General features: G+C 41.0%; 1 protein-coding gene across 1 annotated transcript in view; it reads left to right on the top strand.

Annotated features, from left to right (window-relative positions):
• DENND5B (DENN domain containing 5B) overlaps positions 1 to 22,947 on the top strand; it is a 138,091-nt gene that overhangs the window by 1,248 nt on the left and 113,896 nt on the right. The window contains exons 3-7 of the mRNA XM_027768116.1: positions 313 to 405; positions 3,938 to 4,108; positions 5,084 to 5,204; positions 8,117 to 8,182; positions 11,702 to 11,811. Coding sequence (XP_027623917.1) covers positions 313 to 405; positions 3,938 to 4,108; positions 5,084 to 5,204; positions 8,117 to 8,182; positions 11,702 to 11,811 — 561 coding nt within the window. The remainder of the gene's footprint in view (positions 1 to 312; positions 406 to 3,937; positions 4,109 to 5,083; positions 5,205 to 8,116; positions 8,183 to 11,701; positions 11,812 to 22,947) is intronic.

The raw sequence follows: 22,947 nt of genomic DNA, 5'->3' as shown, positions 1-22,947 counted from the left end.
AATCCTTTCTCTCTTTTTTTTTCTTAAGAATTATTTTATTTAACTTTATTTATTTACTTTTCATTTTGATCAGAGAGGGACAGAGGGACAGGGTTGGGGGTGGTGGTGAGAAAGCAAGCTGTGAAGTCTGGGACTCGAACCGTGTTTGGCCACGTGGGAGTCCACTGCCCTTAACCACCATGTGACCTGCTGGCCCCTGAATCCCTTCTTGATAGAATTGTTTTTATATTAAATTAACCTTGTTCCAAGGTTGAATAAGTAGATGGTCACACTGAAAAACTATTGGTACACGAATTGTGGCACTGTTAACAGAGGAAATGCTTTGAGGGCAAAGATGAGCTCAGATTTGGAAGCATTAAACTTCAGACTGCCAGGAAACAGCCAAGTGCAGATTCTCAGTCGATAGTGAGGACCTGGAGTTGGAGCTCAGAGCTGGAGATCATCTTGAGGATTTTCCTTAGCGTTTTTCTTACGGGAGGAGGAAGGAAGACTTCCTCTCATACTGAAGAGGAAAATCCTGCTCACCCCATTCTTAGCCTTCTTGGTGGTTTAGCTTAATTTGGAAAATTTTAGAAAGTGGTTTTAGATAACTTCTTTCCTCATCAAAGATGATGTGACTTTTTCTTTTAAAAATATGTTAGACAGTAGCTTTGCAAACCATAGTCTCTTGTGAAAATGGGAACGTCCCAGTTACTCCTGTGGGTCACTTTTTACCCTCCTGCTGTAGTGAAGCGTGATTGCACAGGTCCGTGTGATTTCTCCGCACCATTTTAAGACCTGAGTCTCGCATTGTAGCTAACATGGGCGGGGGTGTGTGTGTTTGGGGGGTGGGGCTTGAAGGCTTTCGGATGCGTAGAGAAACACAGAGACCATTACTCCTTAGCAAAAATCCCATCAGCTGAGCCATTCTGTTACCAACATCTTCAATTAATTAATTGATTGTTATCTGTTACCAACATCTTCAATTAATTAAATGATTGTTAGAGTAGGAGTGTTTCTGATTCTTCCAGGAAAATTTTCTTTCTCAGTGTATCTTTTACTAGCATTTGCCCCCCTATTTGCTCCTGTTAGAATATTTTCATAGAGGGGCCAGCAGGTAGCTTGGTGGTTAAGGCGCTGGAATTCCTGCAAGGCCAACCACAGTTTGAATCCTGGACCTGGTGGATTACTTTTCTTACTTTCTCTCTGTCTCTCTCTGGTCAAATTAAAATAAGTAAATGAATAAATAAGATTAAATAATTCTTAAAAAAACATTTTCATAGATGGTGAAGCAGGATATAATGGAATAGTTTACATTAGGAAAATAAATGTGCTCCCCCTCCCTCCTTGCTACTTAACGTCTTTCCTTTAGAGAATGTTACTGATTTCTTAGGTAAGCCTTTTTTCTCCTCGGAAGAGGGTAAAATGAAGAAAGTGGTATTCTTATATAAGTCAGCTAATATCACTGTATAAGCCACACTTAATGACTTGTACGTTTGGGAGGTGGTTATTGGCCACAGACAGGAGTGAATGGAAGTAGTGGCTCCGAGCGGGTGGCTGCTCCGCTCCCGCTCCTTTGAATCATGCAGAAGAGTTTCGGTCTAAGTTATCTTAAAACTCTAGCTCTGGGTTACTTGTCAGCTATAAATATTTTAATAGGAGGAAATTTATTTTGGTTCTCAAAGCAAAGCACAGCTCTCTTGATGTCTCTTTGACAGAGAATATGTTATTTAGCAGTAGGGGAAGATTTACCTTATAGTCTATGATAAAATAGAGCATGAGTAATTATATTAATATGTTTTCCCAGAAATACAATGTATAAGTGATTCTCATAGACAGTAGATACTGAATAACAATAATGCGTTGTTACAGAAATAAAACAATCTGTATTTTTTTATATGAGAAAACTTTTGTTTAAAGTAATTGTGATTTGCCTCAGGCTGGTTGGCAAGTGTTTTCAACCAGAGCTAGAACCTTGTTTTCTTGGCTACAATTATTATTTAGATATTATTTAAATAGTTTTCAGGATCACAAAAACCAGTGTAGCCTCATAGCACAGTGACTTAGCACAGTGCATCAGGAGCCAGATCCCACATGGCCAGTCATGGTGAGTCCCGACACCAGCATCTTGGTGTACGTGCCAGGTCAGTGTGCATGCATGCCTCAAATCCTGCCGGGGTGGAGGGAGATGAAAAAGGATTACAGAGCGACTGTACTCCATGAGGGGGTGCCTCCTCTCTTTCTGAGTGTGCCTTCCGACAATTAAAAAGAAGAAGAGCAAAAACAATTGACTAAGCACTGGTGAAAACATTGCACTTGTTTCGAGTATTAATTTAAAAATTATGAACCCTTCTCTCTTAGAGATTCAGTTACAATACTTCAGTGACTTTTTTAGTTTTTTTTTCTTTTATTCGCAATACAGTGCATGCATGTGCACATTAGAATGAGAAAGAGGGAGAGAAACACCTTCCGTAGTGTCTGGTCCCACCACAAACCCTTCCACTTGTCGTATAGCTCGTTAGATCCTCGCTACCCGTGCACATGCTTGATGTGTTTCAGACTGACTGGGGATTCAAACCTCAGTCACCATGTGGGATCCAGCCTCTTAGGAACAGCACATTCCCACTGTGCCACAGAGCTGGCCCCAGAGGCTTTTAAAAAGTTTTTTTTTTTTTTTTTTTTTTTAACTTTTTTGGGAGAAGAGCTGTTAGTGTGGCTTTCAAGGAGGCTGGATTCCACATTGGCTGACTGTATGACTCGAGTCCTGCACCCTGGAGCTCCAGAAACACCCCTGGTGCTTGTGCATGCAAGCCCAGAACCCTGAAAGGAGAAGGGAGAACAGACTGTAGTATGACCATCTCCCGTGGGGGCTGTTTCCTCAGTTTTCCTTGCTCTTCCCTTATCCCCACCACAAGTACACACGCCCTCTAGTAAATATTTTTTAATTAAATTCCCCCCCCCTTTTTTTTTAAAGTTTATTTCTGCAAGAGACAGAAAGACACCTTCAACAGGGTCTTCATGCCATGAATCACCCCATTGTCAGCTGGCCCAGATCATAGGTTTGCATGCACACGTGCACACACACACACACACACACACACCCAGCCAGCATGTTTAGGGACAGCCTGGGGCACAAACCTAAGACCTTTCCCATTGGGGGACCCAGAGCGTTACCACTACAACACGACCTGCCTCTGCTTGTGTCATACTTTATTAGAAAAATGGTAGTGCTTATCAGCACATGAAACATTCTTCAAGATAGAGCATGCGTTAGGCCACAATACAAGTCTCAACACTTTTTTTAAAAATAAAAATTATATCAAGTATCTTTTCTGACCACAACGGAATAAAACTAGAAATCAACAATAAGAGGAACTGTGGAAAACATACAAATGAATACGTGAGAACTAAACACCACACTCCTGAATGCCCACTGGGTCGGTGAAGAAATGAAGAAGGAAGGAGGTGGTGTGACCAACGTGGGTCAGAAGCAAAGACTGTTTTTATTCCTCACTCTCAGAGAATTCTAGACCCTCGACTCTTTGTTAAGATTTTCTGTTTCTGTTTTTTAGTTTTACCAAAGACCTTCCTGAGTACATGAGACAGGTTTATGCCCGTGGGCCAGGGCTGGCTAATGCAGGGAGTGGTCGTGGTATCAAGATCCCCATTTTGGGGAGCAGCGGATCTCTCTGTCTCCATCTCTCTCATTCATGGAAGAAATAAATAAACTATAATAAAAAATAATAACTCGGGCTAATAAACACATAAATAGGTCATTGCTGTAATAACAGCCCCACACTATCAATGATGAGATAATAAGAGTTTATTTCTCACTCACGTGGAGTCTAATGTAGGCCAAGGGTGCAGAGACTCTCCTTTGCAGAGCGTGTGTTGACCCAGCTTGCTTCTATCTTGTGACCAGCCCGTTTTCTGAGTCCTCATTTGCATTTGCATTTAGCTGATGGATGACAGAGGAAAGGCAGATCTTGTGGCTCACGCTGGAGTGACACACATCACTCAAGCTCACATTTCACTGGCAAGAACTGGGTATCTGGCCCCTGTCCAGAAGCAAGGGCGCTGGGAAGGAGAGAGCACGGATGCTAGTGAGGACTTGCAGACCCTGTCCCAGGTACAGACCTAGGGATCGTTGTGCACGGGTCCTAAGCTCACTGGGGAATACTCTGGGGCTGTTTCAGGAGTACTGTAGGGAGAAAAGATCCAGTAGAGAGAATGTCAGGGTCATGTGCAAAGGCCTTCAAGGACAAAGGGGGAGAGTTGTGTGCTGGGGACAGAAGCGCGGTACCTGAGCAGTACAGCAGGGATCAGCACCTGCAGTGCAGAGTGAGCAGCCAGCTCTCTGCGTGGGAGAGTTCGGAAGGCCAGCTAGGAGGGTGAGCGAACTCAGGGCTTTGTCCGTGCTGTACAGTCATCCCCCAAGAGTCAGTCACTGCCTGGCCCAGCGTAGGCACACTGTAATGTTCCGTGCGTGAGTTCACGGTGCCTCGCTCTATTTTTTTTAATTGCCAGAGGGTGTGTGTGCTCACCAGATGGAGGAAGAAGGAGAAAGTACACCCTACTGGGAAGTGGTCATACCACAATCCTGTCTCCTCAATTTCTCCATCCTGTCAGGATTTTTGGCACTTACTCAAACACGCCTGGGATATTTTTCAAGCAACCAGGGCTGAGATTTGAACTGATTAGTTGACCATGTGGGATCAGCTCCCTCAACTGTTAGGATATTAGGCCAGCTTCATTGCATATCTTTAAAACCAAAATAAAAACCCTTCCCGTAACCACATATGTTCCTTCAGTATTAACCATTTTTTCTTTTTTTTTTTGTAGAGAAAGATGTTTACTATAGGGTGCTTGTGATCACTGGAGAGACAGAATGAGACAGAGAGACAGGAGTCACCCCCTGAGGGATGACCACACCACAGTCCTCTTCCATTCTCCTCTCGGGATTTTGGGCAGGCATGCACATGCGACTGGCGTGAGTTTTAAGCCACCGGGTCCAGGATTTGAACTGCAGTTGACTATATGGGATTCCAGTGATGTAACCACCATGCCATCCGCTGGTCCCCATTTTTTCTTTTCATCTTTACAGCAAAGCTCTTCAGAACAGTTACTTATTTTCGATGCCTCTACTTCTCTTTCCACTCTTCAGGCAGGCTTTCACTCCTGCCATTCCACAGACATCCCTCTTGTGAAGGTCACCAGAGACTCCTGTGTGGCCCGGTCTCTCTGTGGCATTTTCTCTGCTTGACTCCCATGATGCCACACGCCGCAGAATTTTTTCTTACCCCGCTAGCTTCTTTTTTCTCACTGATCTTTTTGCTGGTGTCTCATCTTCTTCTCCACCTCTCAACGTTTCCGTGAGTTCCCTCCATGGCTCTCCTATCTTCCTAACTTCATCTACATTCACTTCCTAGATGATCTTGTCTGTTGGGTCCTTGGGAAAGACATGACATAAAACATAGAAAAATACATCATGACTTTTCCAACCTAGTAGTTGTGGCATTAAATACCATCTATTTTATATTGATCCCAGATTTTTCACTTTCCCCCTGAATTTTAAACTCGTATATCTAAATGCTTACTCCTAGCTGTCACAGAGGGGAAACAATATTATTCTAGGAGGCTTGGTCTACATAGGAAGGTTTCGAGTTCACTTCCTGAATCTGCTGGGTGCACATGTGCTCATGGTCTGGGAATGATTGAGGCTGGGGGTGGATTGTGGAGTCAAGATCCTATTTGGGGTACTGTCTGTCTCTTTCTCTCTCTGTTCATGGAAGAAATACAGTTTTAAAACTTTAAAAAAGTATTAGATAAATGGGCTAGCAGCCGGCATGGAGGTTAAGGCAGATGGATCCCACACAGCTGGCTATGCAGATCGAGTCCTAGACCTGGCAGCTTGAAAATCATGCCAGGTGTGTGTGTGTGTGTGTGTGTGTGTGTGAGAGAGAGAGAGAGAGAGAGAGAGAGAGTGAGCGCGAGCGCACGCACCTGTGTGCCATTAATATACTACATAGTATGGTACATTTGTTACAGTTAATGAATCAATATTGATGCATTGTAAGCTGAGGTGTTTATTCAGATTGCCTTAGTTTTTACCCAATGTTTGTATTCTGTCAGAGGATCCCATTGAATATGCTATTTCAGTGCAGTCAATTGTCACGTCCCCTGGGCTCCTCTTAGCTATGACCATTTCCTAGACTTCTGTTGTTTTTGATGCCTTTGACAGTTTTGATATGTACTTATCAGATGTATTGTAGGTGGCTCCTCCTGAAATTGATTTCATGTTTTTCTCATGAATAGACTGGGACTGTAGGATTATATGATAGGACTGTGGCTTGACCTTTTAAGAAATTGACAAGTTGTCTTCTCAAATGGCTATACCATTCTGCATTCCCTCCAGCAGTAAATAAGAGTTCTGGGGCCTGCAGGTTGCACAGTGGCTGAGGGCATTGGACTTCCATGTGGCCAATCACTGTTTGAGTTCTAGACCTTGCAGCTTGCTTTCTCACTTTCCCTCTCTCTTGCTCTGTTCCTCTAAATGAATGAATGAATGAATGAATGAATAAAGTTAAATAAAATAATTCTTTTTTTTGGTGGGGGAGGTTTTTGCTATAGTGTGCATGTGCTCACCAGGAAGACAGAGACAGACAGAGACAGAAAGTGAGAAATCACTCCCCAGGGAGGGTGGCCACGCTGCAATCCCTTCTCCTCCATTCTCCTCTCGGGATCTTGGGCATGCATGCACACACACCAGGCGTGAGTTTAAGCCACTGGGTCTGGGACTCGAACCATGGCTACATGGGAGTCCGGTGACATAGCCATTACGCCATCTGCTGGTCTCAATAAAATAATTTGTAAAGAGAAAAAAAAAAAGAAAATAAATAAATAGGAGTTCTGTCTCTCATATCCTTGACAGCATTTAATATAATCAGTGTTTGGGACATAAGCCATTTTAATAGGTATGCAGTGGTTGAGATATCATTTTGAAGGTGATCATTTTGTCTTATTTTATACTTTTTAATATCTGACTATGGAAATACTAACTTTCTCCAGAGATTTCTCTTCAGATTAGCATTAAGAATACTTTTGCTTAGGGCCCAGCAGGAAATATAGTGGTTAAGGCATTGGACTCCCATATGGTCCACCATGGTTCAAGTCCCAGACCTGGCAGCTTGCTGGCTTGCTTGCTTTCTCTCCTTCTCTCTCTCTTTGTGTTTCTCTCTGGTGAGTGCACGTGCCTTATAGCAAATTTGAAAATAATAATAATACATGAAATTAAATCTTTTTTTTTTTTTTTTTTTTTGCTATAGGGCACATGTGCTTGCCAGAAAGACACAGAGAGGCAAAAAGCGAGATATCACACACACACCCTCCCCAGAGGGGATGACCACACCACAGTCCCTTCTCCTCCATTCTCCTCTTGGGATCTTGGGCGCGCACATGTCTGGCGTGAGTTTAAGCCACGAGTTCCAGGACTCGAACCATGGTCAACTACGTGGGAGTCCAGCGACATAGCCATTACACCAACTGATGGTCCTAAAATTAAATCATTCTTAAAAAAATAACAAGAATATTTGTGCTTTGGGCCAGCAGGTGGCATGATGATTAAGGTGCTGGATCCCATAGTTTGAATCCTGGAGTTGGCAGCTTGAAAAGATGCTGGGCAAGTGTGTGAGCAAACTCCAAATCCCAGGAGGAGCGTAGAGGAGGGATTGTGGTGTGGTCATCGCCTCCCCGCAGGGGGGTTATCTCCTTCCTTCCTTTCTCTCTCTCTCTCTCTCTCTCTCCCCCTTTCCTGCAAGTGCCCACATCCTATAACAATAAAAAAAGAGTATTTGTGTTTTTCTCATACAAATAACTGTTCATAGGTGTTTAAATGGCATTTCACTTATTACATTAAAATATAACGACCTACTCTCTTTACTTTCTTATTGCTAATAGTTTAGAAGCTACTTTCCGTTGTGTGTTAACTATACTCTGTTGATGTTAAGTCTCATATTTAATTACTTTTGTTTAAATTTTTATTCTCATTTTCCATTCTTCAAAGTCATTTTTGCTTCTTTGTTCATTTGTTTTTGTTTCTTTGTTCATAAAGCCTTTTTGTTTCTGTTACATTATGTAGTTTTGTACCAATGGCTAGAAGCAGATCGTCATGGCAGGAGCCAAGATGCTGCAAATACGACTTCAGGTAAAAATAAAAATTAAAGAAAGGATAAGGTGTTGGAAGTCATTATTTTAATTTATCCTAAGCCCATTGTAAATGTTTCTTTATTCAGTTTTGCTGGGACACACTATAGGTATTATTTTGTATTTGCATTCTTTCATCTGCATCTGAATTTTCATAATGACCTCATTTGCTTCAAGCCTTGAGAACTGTATTCACTGGTCTTTAAGCTCTCTTGGCAGGTATTCCTTGCTTTCAGAGGATGAAAGGCTTTACAGCAGCCTAAATTCAGTCGGAGGTTACTTGGCAATATTGCTTGGAATTAAGTCTATATGTAGTTATAGCAGTGATATTAGTGTTGTTACAAATGTATAATCCTTATATGTTACAGGATATTATTTAAAAGGTAAAATTTAACTTAAGTAAGGGATGCTAATGTATCATTTCTGTTTCCCATGAGTCCAAATTCTTAAGGCCTGGCCATTTCTCCTACTTCGTCCTAGCAGTAAATTCTATTGATAAGTTCAGTTTTAAAAACATGCATTCAAAATGAATAGTAGATTTTTCTCCCAGCTCCCTTCCCAAAGGGCATCTCCAAGATTTTCTCCTTTGGCTGGTACTAATAGGATAGCTATATCTGTTCATTTTTAAATCTTCCACAGTGACATCCGAATTTCTAAATAGTGAGTTCTTCCCCTAATTTCTTCAAAAATATTTGCCAAGACAGCTGTGTACATAGCAGAAATCTTTTCTAATGCCCTCCCCCTTTTATTCTTAACAAGAGGTGGTAGTGGTGGTGGTGGTGATGATGGTGTTGGTGATGGTGGTGATGGTGGTGATGGTGGTGGTGATGGTGGTGGTGATGGTGGTGATGGTGTTGGTGATGGTGGTGGTGATGGTGGTGGTGATGGTGGTGATGATGGTGTTGGTGATGGTGTTAGTGATGGTGGTGATGATGGTGGTGGTAATGATGGTGGTGGTTTTATTTTCCTTTTGTTAGGTTTGTGTTACTGTTTGGGGTTTCTTTGTTTGCTTGTTTGTTTCTATGGGATTCTTTCTCTCCAGAGGTCCCTTTCTTCTCTCTGGTTGATTCATTATGCCTCAGGAGGGTGTGGTTGCTCCTTAAACAGCACAATCATTGAGAATGGCACTGTCATGACTTCTGATTTATCTCCTGCCCCATTAGTAGCTTGATATATGAATGAAGGTAATGCTACTGTTTTAACCATACACAGGCAGGAATTCATTAAAAGGTAAGTGTAGTGGGATTTGATTCCTGGGTTATATGCTATTTTTACTGCTTCTCAGGATTTTGTATTTTACTTATATTATGAATAATAAAAATAAGTATTTCCAGTCTTTGGTGGCAGGTGAAGGAGAAAGTTTCTTTTTTCTTTCTTTTTAGAGGTTTTTCTATAGGGTGTATGTGCTCGCTAGAAAGACAGAGACAGAGAGACAGAAAGCGAGAAATCACCCCCCAGGTCATGGCCATGATGCAACCCCTTCTCCTCCATTCTCCTCTTGGGATCTTGGGCACGCATGCACACGCTCCTGGCATGAGTTAAGCCACCGGGTCCGGAACTCGAACCATCGTTGACTACATGGGAGTCCAGCAACATAGCCATTATGTCAACTGCTGGTCCCGGAGTAGAGGGTTTCTTACCCTGTATGTTATCTGAGCTTACCCTGCTGCTGTGTTAGTAGTCATCAGCAGCACAGACTTTTAGAACCAGAAGGAGATTTTTTTCCCCTCTCAGACCTGCAGTGAAGTGGAAAACAGACTTACTCCTCTGTATAACAACGTTAGTGGGCCCAGCTGCAGTGGTGCATACTGCTAAGGCTGTGGGCTCCACAGGCTCTGTCCACATGGGAGGTTTAAGTTCAATTGCCAGCCCAAAGGCCCAGTGCAGTGGCGTGTATCTAGTCCCAGTTGGGACGCTCAAGGAGTAGGATGGTGACATGGCGAAACCTCATCTTTAAGAAAAGGAAAAGAAATGAATAATCTAAAAATTCTCTTAGTGTTTTCATGAAAATGTAACATCATCTTAAAGATGTCATCTACCCTGCAGTCAGCCATTTTGAACTCTGACTGTTCTTCAGCCACATGGACTCTCATAGACGGTTTCATGTTTCCCTGAAAACATTGACTCTGGGAGAGCAGCGCAGAATACGACAGACACTCCTGAAAGATGCCCTGACCATTTCTGTTTTAGTGGTGAAAGCTCTCATCTCTTAGAAAATGGAAGTGTGTGGTATTGATAGAAAGATACAGAGATGAAGTCATTACCTAAATAAATCAGAGGAATATAGAGGAAAAGATCATTAGCCAAGGACTTTGATTAGAAACAGCAGTTTATTTGCCTTATCAAATATATTTAAGTTCTGTGCCCTTATTCAAAAAAGCTTCTGTGTGTTTCATATTGCAGTCTCGATTTTAGAGTGTGACTTTTCCCTCCTTCTGTGACCTGTTAAATTTTACACTCAAAGGTGTTTTAGTATCTATCTTTTCATATTTTTACCCAAAATGGAAACTGAGTCTAACAAGATGTTGAAGTGTGACTCATAAGTCAAATTGCTTTGTGATATTTTTAATTGTACTGGTAAGCGGCATTTATCTTTTGCTGTAACAGTTAATGTTTTACACTTAATTAGAACTTAAAAAGTAGAAATATAGGAGACAGAATGAAATTGCCCCAAATTGCTCTAATTCATCAGTCCCAAATTTTGACGCTGGAAATTTAAGATCCATCCACATTAAAAATTTTATGAAATTAAAGCATTTGAAAATAACAAGCTTATGGAAATTAATTTGGTCAAGGAAATGAAGAACTGATCTGATGGCTTTTGAATTTTCTTATATGTATAATAAAATATGAGCCAGAGTTTTTCCAGAATCTTCCCAGAATTTTGACAAGCGATGAATTTGGTTTGGAATTGCTTACATCTTGTAAAAGGCTAAAAGTTCTTTTCTTTTAAAAGATGTTTAATGTGTTCTGTCTGCAAAACTAGACAGTTTAGCAATTATGTTTTAAATTCTGTTAAGTCTGTTACTTAAGAGCCCGGATATGCAGTCACATTTATCAGGAATTTTTGTGGTAACTCAGACAAAATTGCCTCCTTTGAACCTTACAGCATCGATCTTATCTATGTATAAAATTTTAGGATCATAAAAAGCATAATTAACTTAATTTAAAATGTTTCTTTAGTGAATAAAGTATTTCTGTATAGATTTTTTAATCATCACAAACTGAAATGAGGACAATGATTAAGTTACATCCATACAGTTATATTAACATATCTTGATTTTCAGTATCAGTTGTCTAGCTACAATTGTAAAATTCAGATCCTAAAGTTTTTAAATGTATATTTATCTTATTAATAGTTTTTTATTTGTCCCTTGGGAATTTTATGACTCAGACTCTTTGAGGAAAAAAATTGAATCAGATTTCAACATTATCAATAAATATGTCAATAAGATAAATCTAAAAATTTAACATGCTTTTGAAAAAGTTCTAGATCTTAACCTATTATTATTTGTTGTAGGTGAAAACTTTGACCAGAGTCCATTGAGAAGAACATTCAAGTCCAAAGTTCTGGCCCACTATCCTCAGAACATAGAATGGAACCCTTTTGACCAAGATGCAGTGAACATGGTATATGTTTTCCTTTCCTTCTCCTTAGCTGTTAGCCCTCCTTTGATTTCATTAACATGATAGTGATGCTATTTTGAATGTCTACATTATTCAATTTCATTTTTGAAATAATTCTGTAAATAATGTAACACCATCCTCCATTTGTAGATGTGGAAACTGAAGCTCAGAGATGTTAAGTTACTCACATAGGACTCTCACAGCTCCCAAGTGTATACCACAAACGCTCAGAGACCGTTTTATTTTCCTACTATTAAGCTGGGTTGTGGGTTTGTATTAATTAAAACAGATGCTTTGATGAACAGTGGTATTACTTTGCCTTATATGGTAGGAGTGTGGTTGCAGTTTTCGTAAATCGAAGACTGTTGTATGATGGGCCCGTAATTTGTCATTTTCATAGCCAGCGTAAAGGTGGAAAGGAACATAATGCATCATTTAGACATTAGTAGGAGTTTGTGCAGAATCTGAATCAATATAATGAGTTACCAGTGGGTATTAAAAGTCTCCTGTAGAGATTCTTAGAAATAAAGTAGGTCATGATTTTCAGATCATTCTTAGGAGGTGTTCTGCATGGCAGCCTAGATAATATTTTGGGCCTTAATCAATTTAAGATTACATAATTTAGGGGACTCCAAAGTGAGCAAATTAGAGATTAGGCACAGTATCCTCAGAAGCGATTAGTGTGGACTGAGATAGTGTGATAGATGTTTTAGTAATTTAGAGGTGGAATCAAAAAACACGGACGACCACATCATGACCTGACACCCTAAAGAGAGGAAGATAGTGTTAGTGGATTCTGCCAGGTACCTCATCTGTAGTATTTTCACGTACATGCTTATTTCATGGTGGTTAAGTAACTCGCCCAAAGTTACACAGTGAGGCTCAGAGGTTGAATCCAAATCCTTTCCACTCCCTAGCTCCCTCTTTTTCCCCACGTGCCATGCTGCCTCCCCAGTAGAAGGCTGTGTGTTTCGTTCTGATCTGCACCAGGAGCGAAATGGGGTCACACCCTGGACCCTTTATTGGCATTTCTGTACTACAGAAACTGGTTTCTAGTTTGGGCTTGCTCCAAAGAGGGAACAGGATAATGCTTTTTGTAAGAACAAATTTCTAAAGCACTTAGTCCTTCAGGGCCAGCAGATTGTGTGGTGGTTAAAGTGCTGGACTCTTACATGGCCGACTGTGGTTTGACTGCTGGACCTGATAGCTTGCTGTCTTACTTTCCTTTTCTCTCTCTGGTTAAATAATAACATAATAATAAATTAAAAATTTTAAAAAGCATGTGACCCTTCAACTTTAATTCTTTACAGAGTACAGTGTATTTTCTTTTCCTGAACTCTTACTCAATGCCAGAATAATCATACATGCTATTTAGCTGGAAGTTAATACAGTGCATGCCTAGCATGATGTTTGGTAGAGACAATGCTATAGATACTGGGCAGAACACACAACGGTCAGTTATCTTGATGCAACGGGTGGAGCCCAGACAGCTTCTGACTAAAATAGTCAACAAATAGCAGTGACAAAAAATAATTATCAGCTGCCTGAACCAGCAATTTAATAGAAAGTTATTAAAGAAAAGAGCGTCTAAATGAAGCAATGGAAAAATGGATAAGAATAGAGGGGTCAGCAGGTGGCATGTAATTAAGGGTGCAAGATTCCCACATGGCCGACTGTGGTTGTGCGTTCCAGACCTAGCCCCTTGCTTTCCTACTTTCCCTTTCTCTCTGTCTGGCCAAATTAAAAATAAATAACAATAACAAATGTAATTAAATAATAATTTTTAAATGAATGTGAATAGATTCTAATATTTCATTTTTTTTTAAAGAATGATTTAACTTTATTTTGTTTATTTATTTATTTTAATTTGACCAGAGAGGGACAGAGTTGGGGGCGGGAATGAGAAAGCAAGCCACCAAGTCAAGGACTTGAACCATGCGTGGTTGGCCATGTGGGAGTCTAGCGCCCTTAACCACTACGCCACCAGCTTGCCCCTCTAACACTCAAACTTCTTAAATTAGTAAGGTATTTCAGAATTATTCTATAAGAAGTCAGGATGGTATCCAAAAGTAGCTTCTTAGAAAAATACGAATCTACAGTTTTTTGGAACAAAATGCCATATTCGGTGTTTTATTTCTTTTAATCATCTGAATGAATTAATATAGCCATAGTAGCTTTTGCCTCTATTTGCAAAACATTCATGTTTAATGTAATTGTCAGTTTTCTTAATCTTCAGTATTCTCTTTACCTCTTGTCTCTGAGGTTTATGTAAGCAGAAAAAGATTCTCTCTGAAGAATAAATACAAAGGCTTGTGTTCTGATGGTTAAGCACCACATTGCATTTTGGATTTCGCTGCAAATCTAAAAGGATTTACTGCCACTCCTTGAAAATCTCTGAAAAGCATCCCATTAAACTAGTCTGCATTTGGGTCATAGATTTACTGCCCTTAATTTCCTCTTTGATTTATTAGTAAGTGCATTTGTATGAAGCTATAATTTATTCCTACCTAAAGGCAGAAAGCTTTGTCTTGCCTTTAGTGAAATCTCACTCCAGTGACTCATCACCTTCTGCAGTATCAGTCATTCCTCTAACAAGCAGCGGTGATGCTTTGAGTAAAGGTCACTCGTTTCACACATAAATTACCCAAAGCAGTGAACTTGGTTAAATAAAAAATATCATGTGTATGAGTGTAGTGCAAAATAATAGAAAATAAATGAAAGTGACAGCTGAAATCATTTCTGATTTAATTCATTTTATGTCTCAGTTGCTGCTTCAGAGACTTTTAGGGAAAAAAAATGGAAGTATCATAAAACAGAACAATACAGCAATCATCTCTCACCACCCAGAACTAGTATCTGTCAGCAATGACAAATGTACTTTGGATCTGTACCTTTCATTTTAAACAGAACAAAACATTGCAAATAGTGCTGCAGTTCCCCTGCCTTCTCCCCACCAGTCCCACATTCAGATCTCTTTGAGGTCATCTGCATCCCGGTGTCTGTGACTCTCTGTATAACATTTTAGTAAATAAATCGTAAGAGAATATTAGAGCTAGGATTCCTTCCTTCCCTTTTCCCTTTCTTATTGTCGGAGTGTGTATGCTTATGAGAGAGAGAGAAAGTGCCCCAGAGTAGGGCATGGTCATGCCACAATCTTCCCTCCTATTTCTCCGTCACATAGGATTCTGGGGGTGTGTGTACGTACACTCATACACAGCCCAGCATATTTTCCAAGCTGCTGGAGCTGGGACTCAAACCATGGTCAGCCATATAGGATCCAGCACCCAATGCAGTGTTTACCTGCTGAGCTGGATCTAAGAATTCTTTTTTTGGAGAGATTTTCGCTGTAGGGCGCGTGCGCTCGCCAGACAGACAGAGAGAGACGCAGAGACAGAAAGCGAGAAATCACCCCCCAGAGGGGATGGTCACGCCGCAATCCGTTCTCCTCCATTCTCCTCCCGGGATCTTGGGCACGTACGCACACATGCCCGGCGTGAGTTTTAAGCCACCGGGTCCGGGATGCGAACCGCGGTCGACTACGTGGGAGTCCAGCGACATAGCCATTACGCCAACTGCTGGTTCCCGATCTAAGAATTCTTAAGAAAGTAAGATTAGTTCTGTATTTTTATTGTTAGTTTTTAGTTTTGTCTTTTTCCCCCCCTTTCAATTTGCAAGAGGACATGTACACTTTCTGGAGAGAGACGCAGAGACATGGAAAAAGTGAGAAGGCAGCCTCCCTCAACCCCCATCACGGAGCGTGGTCACACCCAATCCCTTCTCCTCCACTTCTCCCTCTTGTCAGGATTTTGAGCATGGACACAACATGCCCAGGATGTTTCTTAAGCCACCAGGTCCAAGACTTTAACTGAGTGGCCGGCCATGTGCAGTTCAGCTGCCCCAAACACCACACCACAGGCTGGCTTGGTCAATATTTTTTAAAGCAAATTATATAAAATAACAGGTTTTTATTTTGTATATCTGTCTAAAATGAAACATGATAAGCTGTATTTCAGTATATAAGAGTAATAACAATTATAAAACTCTTTATAGCGTTCTAAGTGTGCCGTTTACTATTTACTTAAGAGAGATGAACAAAGAGTAAAGGGAATGAGAGCTGGAAATACCCTTGAACACAAAACTCTGTGAAGCTGAGCCACATGAGAAGGTTCTGTGTTCATGCCCAGAGACCTTCCTGAACACACTTGTGCCCATCACCCAGGGCTGGCTGAAGCTGGGGTCGGTCGCATTATGAAGACTCTGTTGGGTGCTGTGCCTTGTCTTTCTCTTTTGCTATGGGAGGAAGAAGGCGATAGATACATATTTTTTTAATAGAGAGGAAAGGACCAGCAGGTTAAGGAGTCTAGATCCCACATGACCAGCTGTGTGGTTTGAGTCTCAGACCTGGCAGCTTGAAAAATCATGCTGCTCACTTGTGTGTGTGTGTATGTGCCCCAAATCCTGAAAGGACAGTGGGGAAAAGGAGATTATGGTGTGACCACTCCTCCTCCCAGGAGGTAGTATCTCACTTTCTCTCTCTCTGCCTCTCCCTGCCCTATAGCAAAAGCTAAAATGATAATAATAAAGAATAAAGGGTAGGGGCCAGCAGGTGGCGTGGTGATTGAGGTTCTAGGGCCATACATGGCCGATCATGGTTTGAGTCCCAGACCTGGTGGCTTGCTTTCTCACTTCTCTCTCTCTCTCTCTCTGGTTTCCACCTAGTGAGTTGTTACTGAGCTTTCAGATTTTCATTTTGCAGATAATTTCCCCAGAGAAGCCATGCCTGACCACCACCCACTACCCTCTCAGCATTCTCTCAGCTCCCCTTCGGTTCTGTTAGTACCTGGTACCTTTTTGTAACTTCTATTTTGGTCACTTTATGTGTATTTTAGTTCCTGACAGTTCTTACAATAAATTCTGACTTTTGAAGAAGAAAAAGTAGTATCATTTTCCAGTTCATGGTTCCCAGATTAGAAATATAATTTTTATTTTTATTTTTTTTTGTAGGAAGAGCATTTAAGAAAAAGTCTTACATCTGTTATCTGTAGCATAGAAAGTCATTCTAAATTTTGAGCACAACTTTTGGCAAGCCTTTCCTGTAAATGTTTGAATGTGTGCTCAAGAAAGCTACAAACCCGAAAGGGAATATTTGGCAGTTGTTCAAAAAACAATTAGAGCTGTGACTTTTGTGGTTTATGATGTCAGGGAAGCCTATTAGTTAAATTAAATCTTTATATTGACTTTGGTGGTCACTGTGTCTCTGTATTGCCGTCTTGATGTGAAGAGAAGTAGAGGTTAGATCAAGAGACCTAAATCTGGTCTCGTACCTCTAGCTGTTGCTCCTTTTTTTGTTTGTTTATTTTCTTGTTCATTCATTTATTCATTCAGCAAATGTTTATATGTCACACATTATGCTAAACAAATCGAGCTTAGCCTGGCGCAAGAGTAATTCAGTCATCCCTTCCGCAATCTTTATTGACTATAGTAAATGTGCCAGTTGAGTTTTGTTCTTCTGAGCAGTAGAAAAACACATTGATTTGTTCCTTAGGATGAAAACAGCCTCAATTGGAAGGCAGAAGTATGAGAAGATCTTGTCGTGGTCTTTCCTTACACAGTTATTCCCCAGACTAGGAGTTAGCAGTTTTCTAGCAAATCTAGATACTCATGAGCCTTCCTCAGTCTGTCTTATTGTATCCAAATATACTTGGTAATTTAATTCTTGTCAGCATATATAAAAGAATTAAGTGCATACACCTTAGTTCTTTCTAAGTCATAGTGAAATATAAGACATTTTCACTTGTCCACTAACACTGAGCTTCATGGTTTTACTTTTTGTCCTTGCTATCTGTCTCCGTTTATTTGGCCCCAAATGGTATATTGTGCCATGCGTGGTATTCTTTATTATATTTTTAAACATTTCTTTTTTCTTTCATGGGAGGACGAGAGACCGAAACATAGGCACAGCCAACAGGGCCTTCACAACATGCTTCATCTGTCTCAGCCAGCCAGGGTCATGGTCATGCATATGTGTATTCAAGGAGGCCATAGGACATGAACCCAGGACTCTTCACAGAAAACATTTGCCAGTCCCTGCAGTGGACACACTCAACAGCCTGCCTAGGTTCAGGGAGAGTGGTAGACCCCACCCCTTAATGGGAGCAAGGTTCTGGAAGCACCAGTGGAACTAAAATTAATGTTGGAGCCATTTTTAAACAAATATAGGCTGTAGGGCGCGTGCGCTCGCCAGACAGACAGAGAGAGACATAGAGACAGAAAGCGAGAAATCACCCCCCAGGGGGGATGGTCATGCCGCAATCCCTTCTCCTCCATTCTCCTCTCGGGATCTTGGGCACACGCGCCCGGCGTGAGTTTTAAGCCACCGGGTCCGGGACATGAACCGCGCTCGACTACGTGGGAATCCAGCGACATAGCCATTACGCTAACTTGTGGTTCCCTGGAGCCATTTTTAAACAAATATAGTCTGCCACAGGAATGAGCCTTGTGGACATCTAGGGGGAAATCATTTCCAGAAGAAGGAATAGCAGGTTTTGACAGGAATGTGCTAGGCGTGTTCACAGAACAACCACCCGCCATTGCCGCAGGAGTAAAGTAGGCCAGCTAAAGAGTAGGGGGAGAGGAGGACAGAGGGACTGCTGAGGCCAGGTCACGCAGGGCCTTGTAGGCTATTGTTAGGACTTTGGCTGTTAGTGAGACAGGAGGCTGTTGTAGGGTTTTGAAAAGAATAACAAAATTTAACTTATATTGTTATAGGAGCATGTTACCTGCTACCTGGGAAATAGATTATGGGAGACAAGGGCAAAGGCAGAGAGACTGGTGAGTAGGACATTACAGTCGGCCAGGCATGAGAACGGGTGGCTTAGATTAGAGAGGTACGAGCAAATACAGCACTCATTTCTAAATGTATTTTTGAAGGCAGAACTAATAATATTTGCTGACGAATTGGATAATGGGTTGAGTAAAAGAAAGTAGTCAAAGATGACTCCAAGGGCAAACTAGATGGATGGAAAAGGCCAATGAGGAGAAACAGGTTTGGAGGAAGAGATTAAGACTCCTGAATTTTGAATATGATAAGTTTAAGATACCTAATAGGCATCTTGATGAGAATGTCAAGTAGTTATTAAGTTAAAAGTCAAGGTCATGAGATAGTAAATTTGGAATTTGCCAGAGTATATTTAAAATTATGGGGAACATTGCGTGGGAAATGAGTGTGGAGAGAAAAGAGAGCCAAAATGTGGTCTAATCTGATCACATGGGCTCAAAAGCTGAAGGGTTTTAGGAAGAATGAAGGACAGTGACCTCAAGTGGCTCTGAGGAGCAGTCAGGGCACCGCTCACCTTCATACTCAGTGACGATTTTGTTCGAGTGATCCTATCTTTTTTTAAACAAAAAGAATAATTTTATTCAGCATTATTATTTTTTAATTTGACCAGAGAGAGAGAAAGAAAGTGAGAAACCAAGCCACCAGGTCCAGGACTTGAACCATGGTTGGTCATGTGGGAGACCAGAAACTTAACCACAATGCTATCTGCTGACCCCAGTCCTATTTGTTTTTAAAAAGTGGGAATCCAGACTTCTTAAAAATTTTATTTCTTTTCCTTTTTTTTCAAGCTTTTGCTATAGGGTGTGTGCACTCTCCAGGGAGAGACAGGTAAAGGGAAAGTGAGAAGTCACTGTCCAGGAAGGATGGCCACATTGCAGTTCCTCCTCCAAACTTCTTTCCAGATCTTAGGCGTGCACACACACGTTTGGCATGTTTTTCAAGCCACCAGGTCCAGGACTCAAACCATTAACCACCACGCCACCTGTTGGCCTGGGAACCCTGAAATTTAACGCAGAACCCTACTCTACAAAATAAAACCAAGTAGAATGTGCACAGGGGAGTGAGAGGCTCACTGATTCTCTCACCTTCCTCCTCCAGCCTCTCACTTTCCAAGGCCCTAATTCCTGCTGCTGCCTTATAACCCCCTTCAAAACCACTGCCCTTCAGTGCTATCAAGCACACCTAATCCTGTTCCCCTCCTGCTAAAAACCCTTCAGAGGCTCATTAGCTTCTAACAGGGCTCATCAAGGCCCTCTCTGACCAGCTATTTCTCTGGCTTCTGTCTCACATCCCCCCACTTTGCATTCTGTCTCCATCTACACTGACCTTGTTTCAGTTCCCCAAAGCCTCAAAATTATTTCTTCTGGGCTTTTGCATATGTTGTCCTGTCTGCTTAGAAGCTTCAGTTTTTTTACACCTGTGCTCATCCTCAGGTTTCAGTTTACACTTCATTTTTCCCCTGCAGCACCCTCTTTTAAAATTTATGTCCTCCTGCTCTTTTCTTTCTTTCTTTCTTTTTCTTTTTTTTCCTGTATTTGCCCTATCCTAACACTTCCTGCACTTTAGACATAGTTTGTGCCTTTTTTTAATCATCTGTCATTCTTATCAGGATGGAAGCTCCCTTGGAGCAGGGACCGTCTCTGCCCCTCTTACTATTTTATCACTGCCACAGGGCCTGGTCCACAAAAGCACTTAATAAATGTTGATTCTTTGAATGAAGGATATGTAACTTTTTAAAAAAATAATTATTTTATTATTTATTTATTCATTCATTTATTTCATTTTTTTATTTTGACCAGAGAGGGACAGAGCGAGAGAGAAAGAGAGAGAGGGAAAGTGGGAGAGCAAGCCTCCAGGTCCAGGACTTGAACTGTGGTCGGCCATGTGGGAGTCCAGCGTCCTTAACCACCACGCCACCTGCCGTCCCCTAGGATATGTAACTTTTATGGTGAATTGTGTTTAACAATATGGGGATTTGAGAGAATGTCTTTTTTTTTTTTTTTTTTAAGGTTTTTGCCATACGGCATATGCACTTGCTGGAGAGAAACAGAGAAAGGGAAAGTGAGAAATCTACCCCCAGGAGGGTGATCATACTGCAATCCCTTGATCTCCATTCTCCTGGATTTTAGGCACGTGTGCGCACATGCCTGGTCTAATTTTTAAGCCACTGGGTCCGGGACTTGAACCATGGTAGGCCATGTGGGAGTCCAGTGCCTTATCCACCATGCCACCTGCTGGCCCCCAAGGATGTCTAAATTTTATACCAGACTGTGTTTTTTTTAACTGAAGAATTATTTACTTAATTTTAGTCATCGTCATTATTATTTTAGTTCACCAGAGAGAGAGAGAAAGTGAGAAAGCAAGCCTCCAGGTCTAGACTAGAACCATAATGGGTCATATGGAAGTCCAGCACCTTAACTACAATGCCACCTGCTGGCCACCAGATTGGTTAGAGGAAAAATAAGGAAATGTAATAACGTGTGGTAAAATTATATCTTTTCAAAACACATACTGCAGTACAAAAGGAGAAATATATAAAATTATCATGTTAAGATGGCTGAATTAATACCTGTTTTCCTTAACATATTTAAGATTTTCTGTTTTAATAATGTTTTTCTTAGAATTATTTATTTAATTTCTATTTGTTTTATTATTTAATCTGCTATAAGGCACATACTCACCAGAGAGACACACACCAGAGATAGAGAGACAGAGAGAGAGACAAAGTGAGAAAGTAAGCTGCCAGATCTGGGATTCAAACTGTGGTTGGCCATGTGGGAGTTCAGTGCCTTAACCAGCATGCCACTTGCTGGCCCTATTTTAGATTTTCTATAATTTTCTTTCTTTTTTTTTAAGAAAGATTTTTGCTATAGGGTGTTTCCTCACTGGGAAGACAGAGAGAAAAGGCGAGAAATCACTCCCCAGGGGAAATGGCCACACTGTAATCCCTCCTCCATTTTCCTCTTGGGATCTTGGGCCCCCATGCACACACGCCTGGCGTGAGTTTTAAGCCACTGGGTCTGGGACGCAAACTGTGGTCAGCTATGTGGGAGTCCAGCAACATAACCATTATGCCATAATTTTATTTATTTTGTTTAAAATGTTTTAAAGAATCCATTCTAATTTCTTGTACATTTTAAGCATCTTAAGTATAGCATCTTTAATTTTTTGGTTTATTTGTTTCTTAGTTTGATTCAGTCCTCAGTTCTCAAGACCATTGTTTTTACCGGAAACAATGTAAAATATCTTGGTTCCACCCTCTGCTTTAGTAAATCAAAAAAACTTTCCATTTTCAGTATTCATTTTTCTAAGGTAAAGTATTATATTCAAAACAGCATAAATAATACTATTGTTTTTATTACTTTTTTCTATTTATCAAATTAACGTTCGTGTTTTTTTCTCTCCCCCTGAAACACTGTCGTCTTTATTATAGAAATCATATGTAATTATTAAATATTTGTAATGTGTCTGTGTTAACTCTGTCTTCAAGTAGTTGAGGTAGCAACTGTTACAGATAAAGGATTTTAGGCTCAGAGAAGTTACATGCCTTACTGAAAGTCACAACTTGGTTAGCAGTTTACTTAGATTAACTCAAGGATCTTCTCATTCTTAGTAAAGCCCCCCATGTGCAATATTACACAGTAAAGTTTTTTTTCCTATATATTCTTTTTAAGAATTTTTTTCTTGGGACCAGCAGTTGGTGTAATGGCTGTGTCACTGGTGGATTCCCATATGGCTTCCTATAGTTAAGTCCTGAGCCTGGCGGCTTGAGAGTCAAACCAGGTGTATGTGTGTTCTCAAAACAAGGGAGGAGAGGGGATTGTGGTGTGGCCATTCCACCCAGGGAGTGATTTCTCACTTTCTGTCTCTCTGTCTCTCTCTGTCTTTCTGGTGAGCACACACGCCCTATAGCAAAAACCTCTCCCCAAAAAAGAATTTTTTTCTTTTCAATTTGCTATAGGTCGTGTGGGTTCACCAAAGAGAGATGTGGAGAGAAAGGGAGGGAGAAAATGAGAAATCACTCCCTGGGGAAGGTGGCCACACCATAATCCCTTCTCCTACATTCTCTTCTCGTGATTTTGGACATGCACGGACATGGCGCCCAATGTATTTTTCAAGCTGCTGGGACTGGGACTTGAACCACATAATTGGCTATGTGGGATTCAGCTGCCTTAATCTCCATGCCATCTGCTAGCCCCATTAAGCATAATTTTTCAGGCCAGCCTATGGCCTGGTAGTTAAGGCAGCTGGATTCCCGCATGGCTGACTCTGCCATAAGGCAGCTGGATTCCCACATGGCT

The sequence above is a fragment of the Tupaia chinensis genome, unplaced genomic scaffold, assembly GCF_000334495.1.
Source record: "Tupaia chinensis unplaced genomic scaffold, TupChi_1.0 Scaffold145519_1, whole genome shotgun sequence".
Lineage (NCBI taxonomy): Eukaryota > Metazoa > Chordata > Mammalia > Scandentia > Tupaiidae > Tupaia > Tupaia belangeri.
This window is presented reverse-complemented; position numbering and strand designations above follow the sequence as displayed.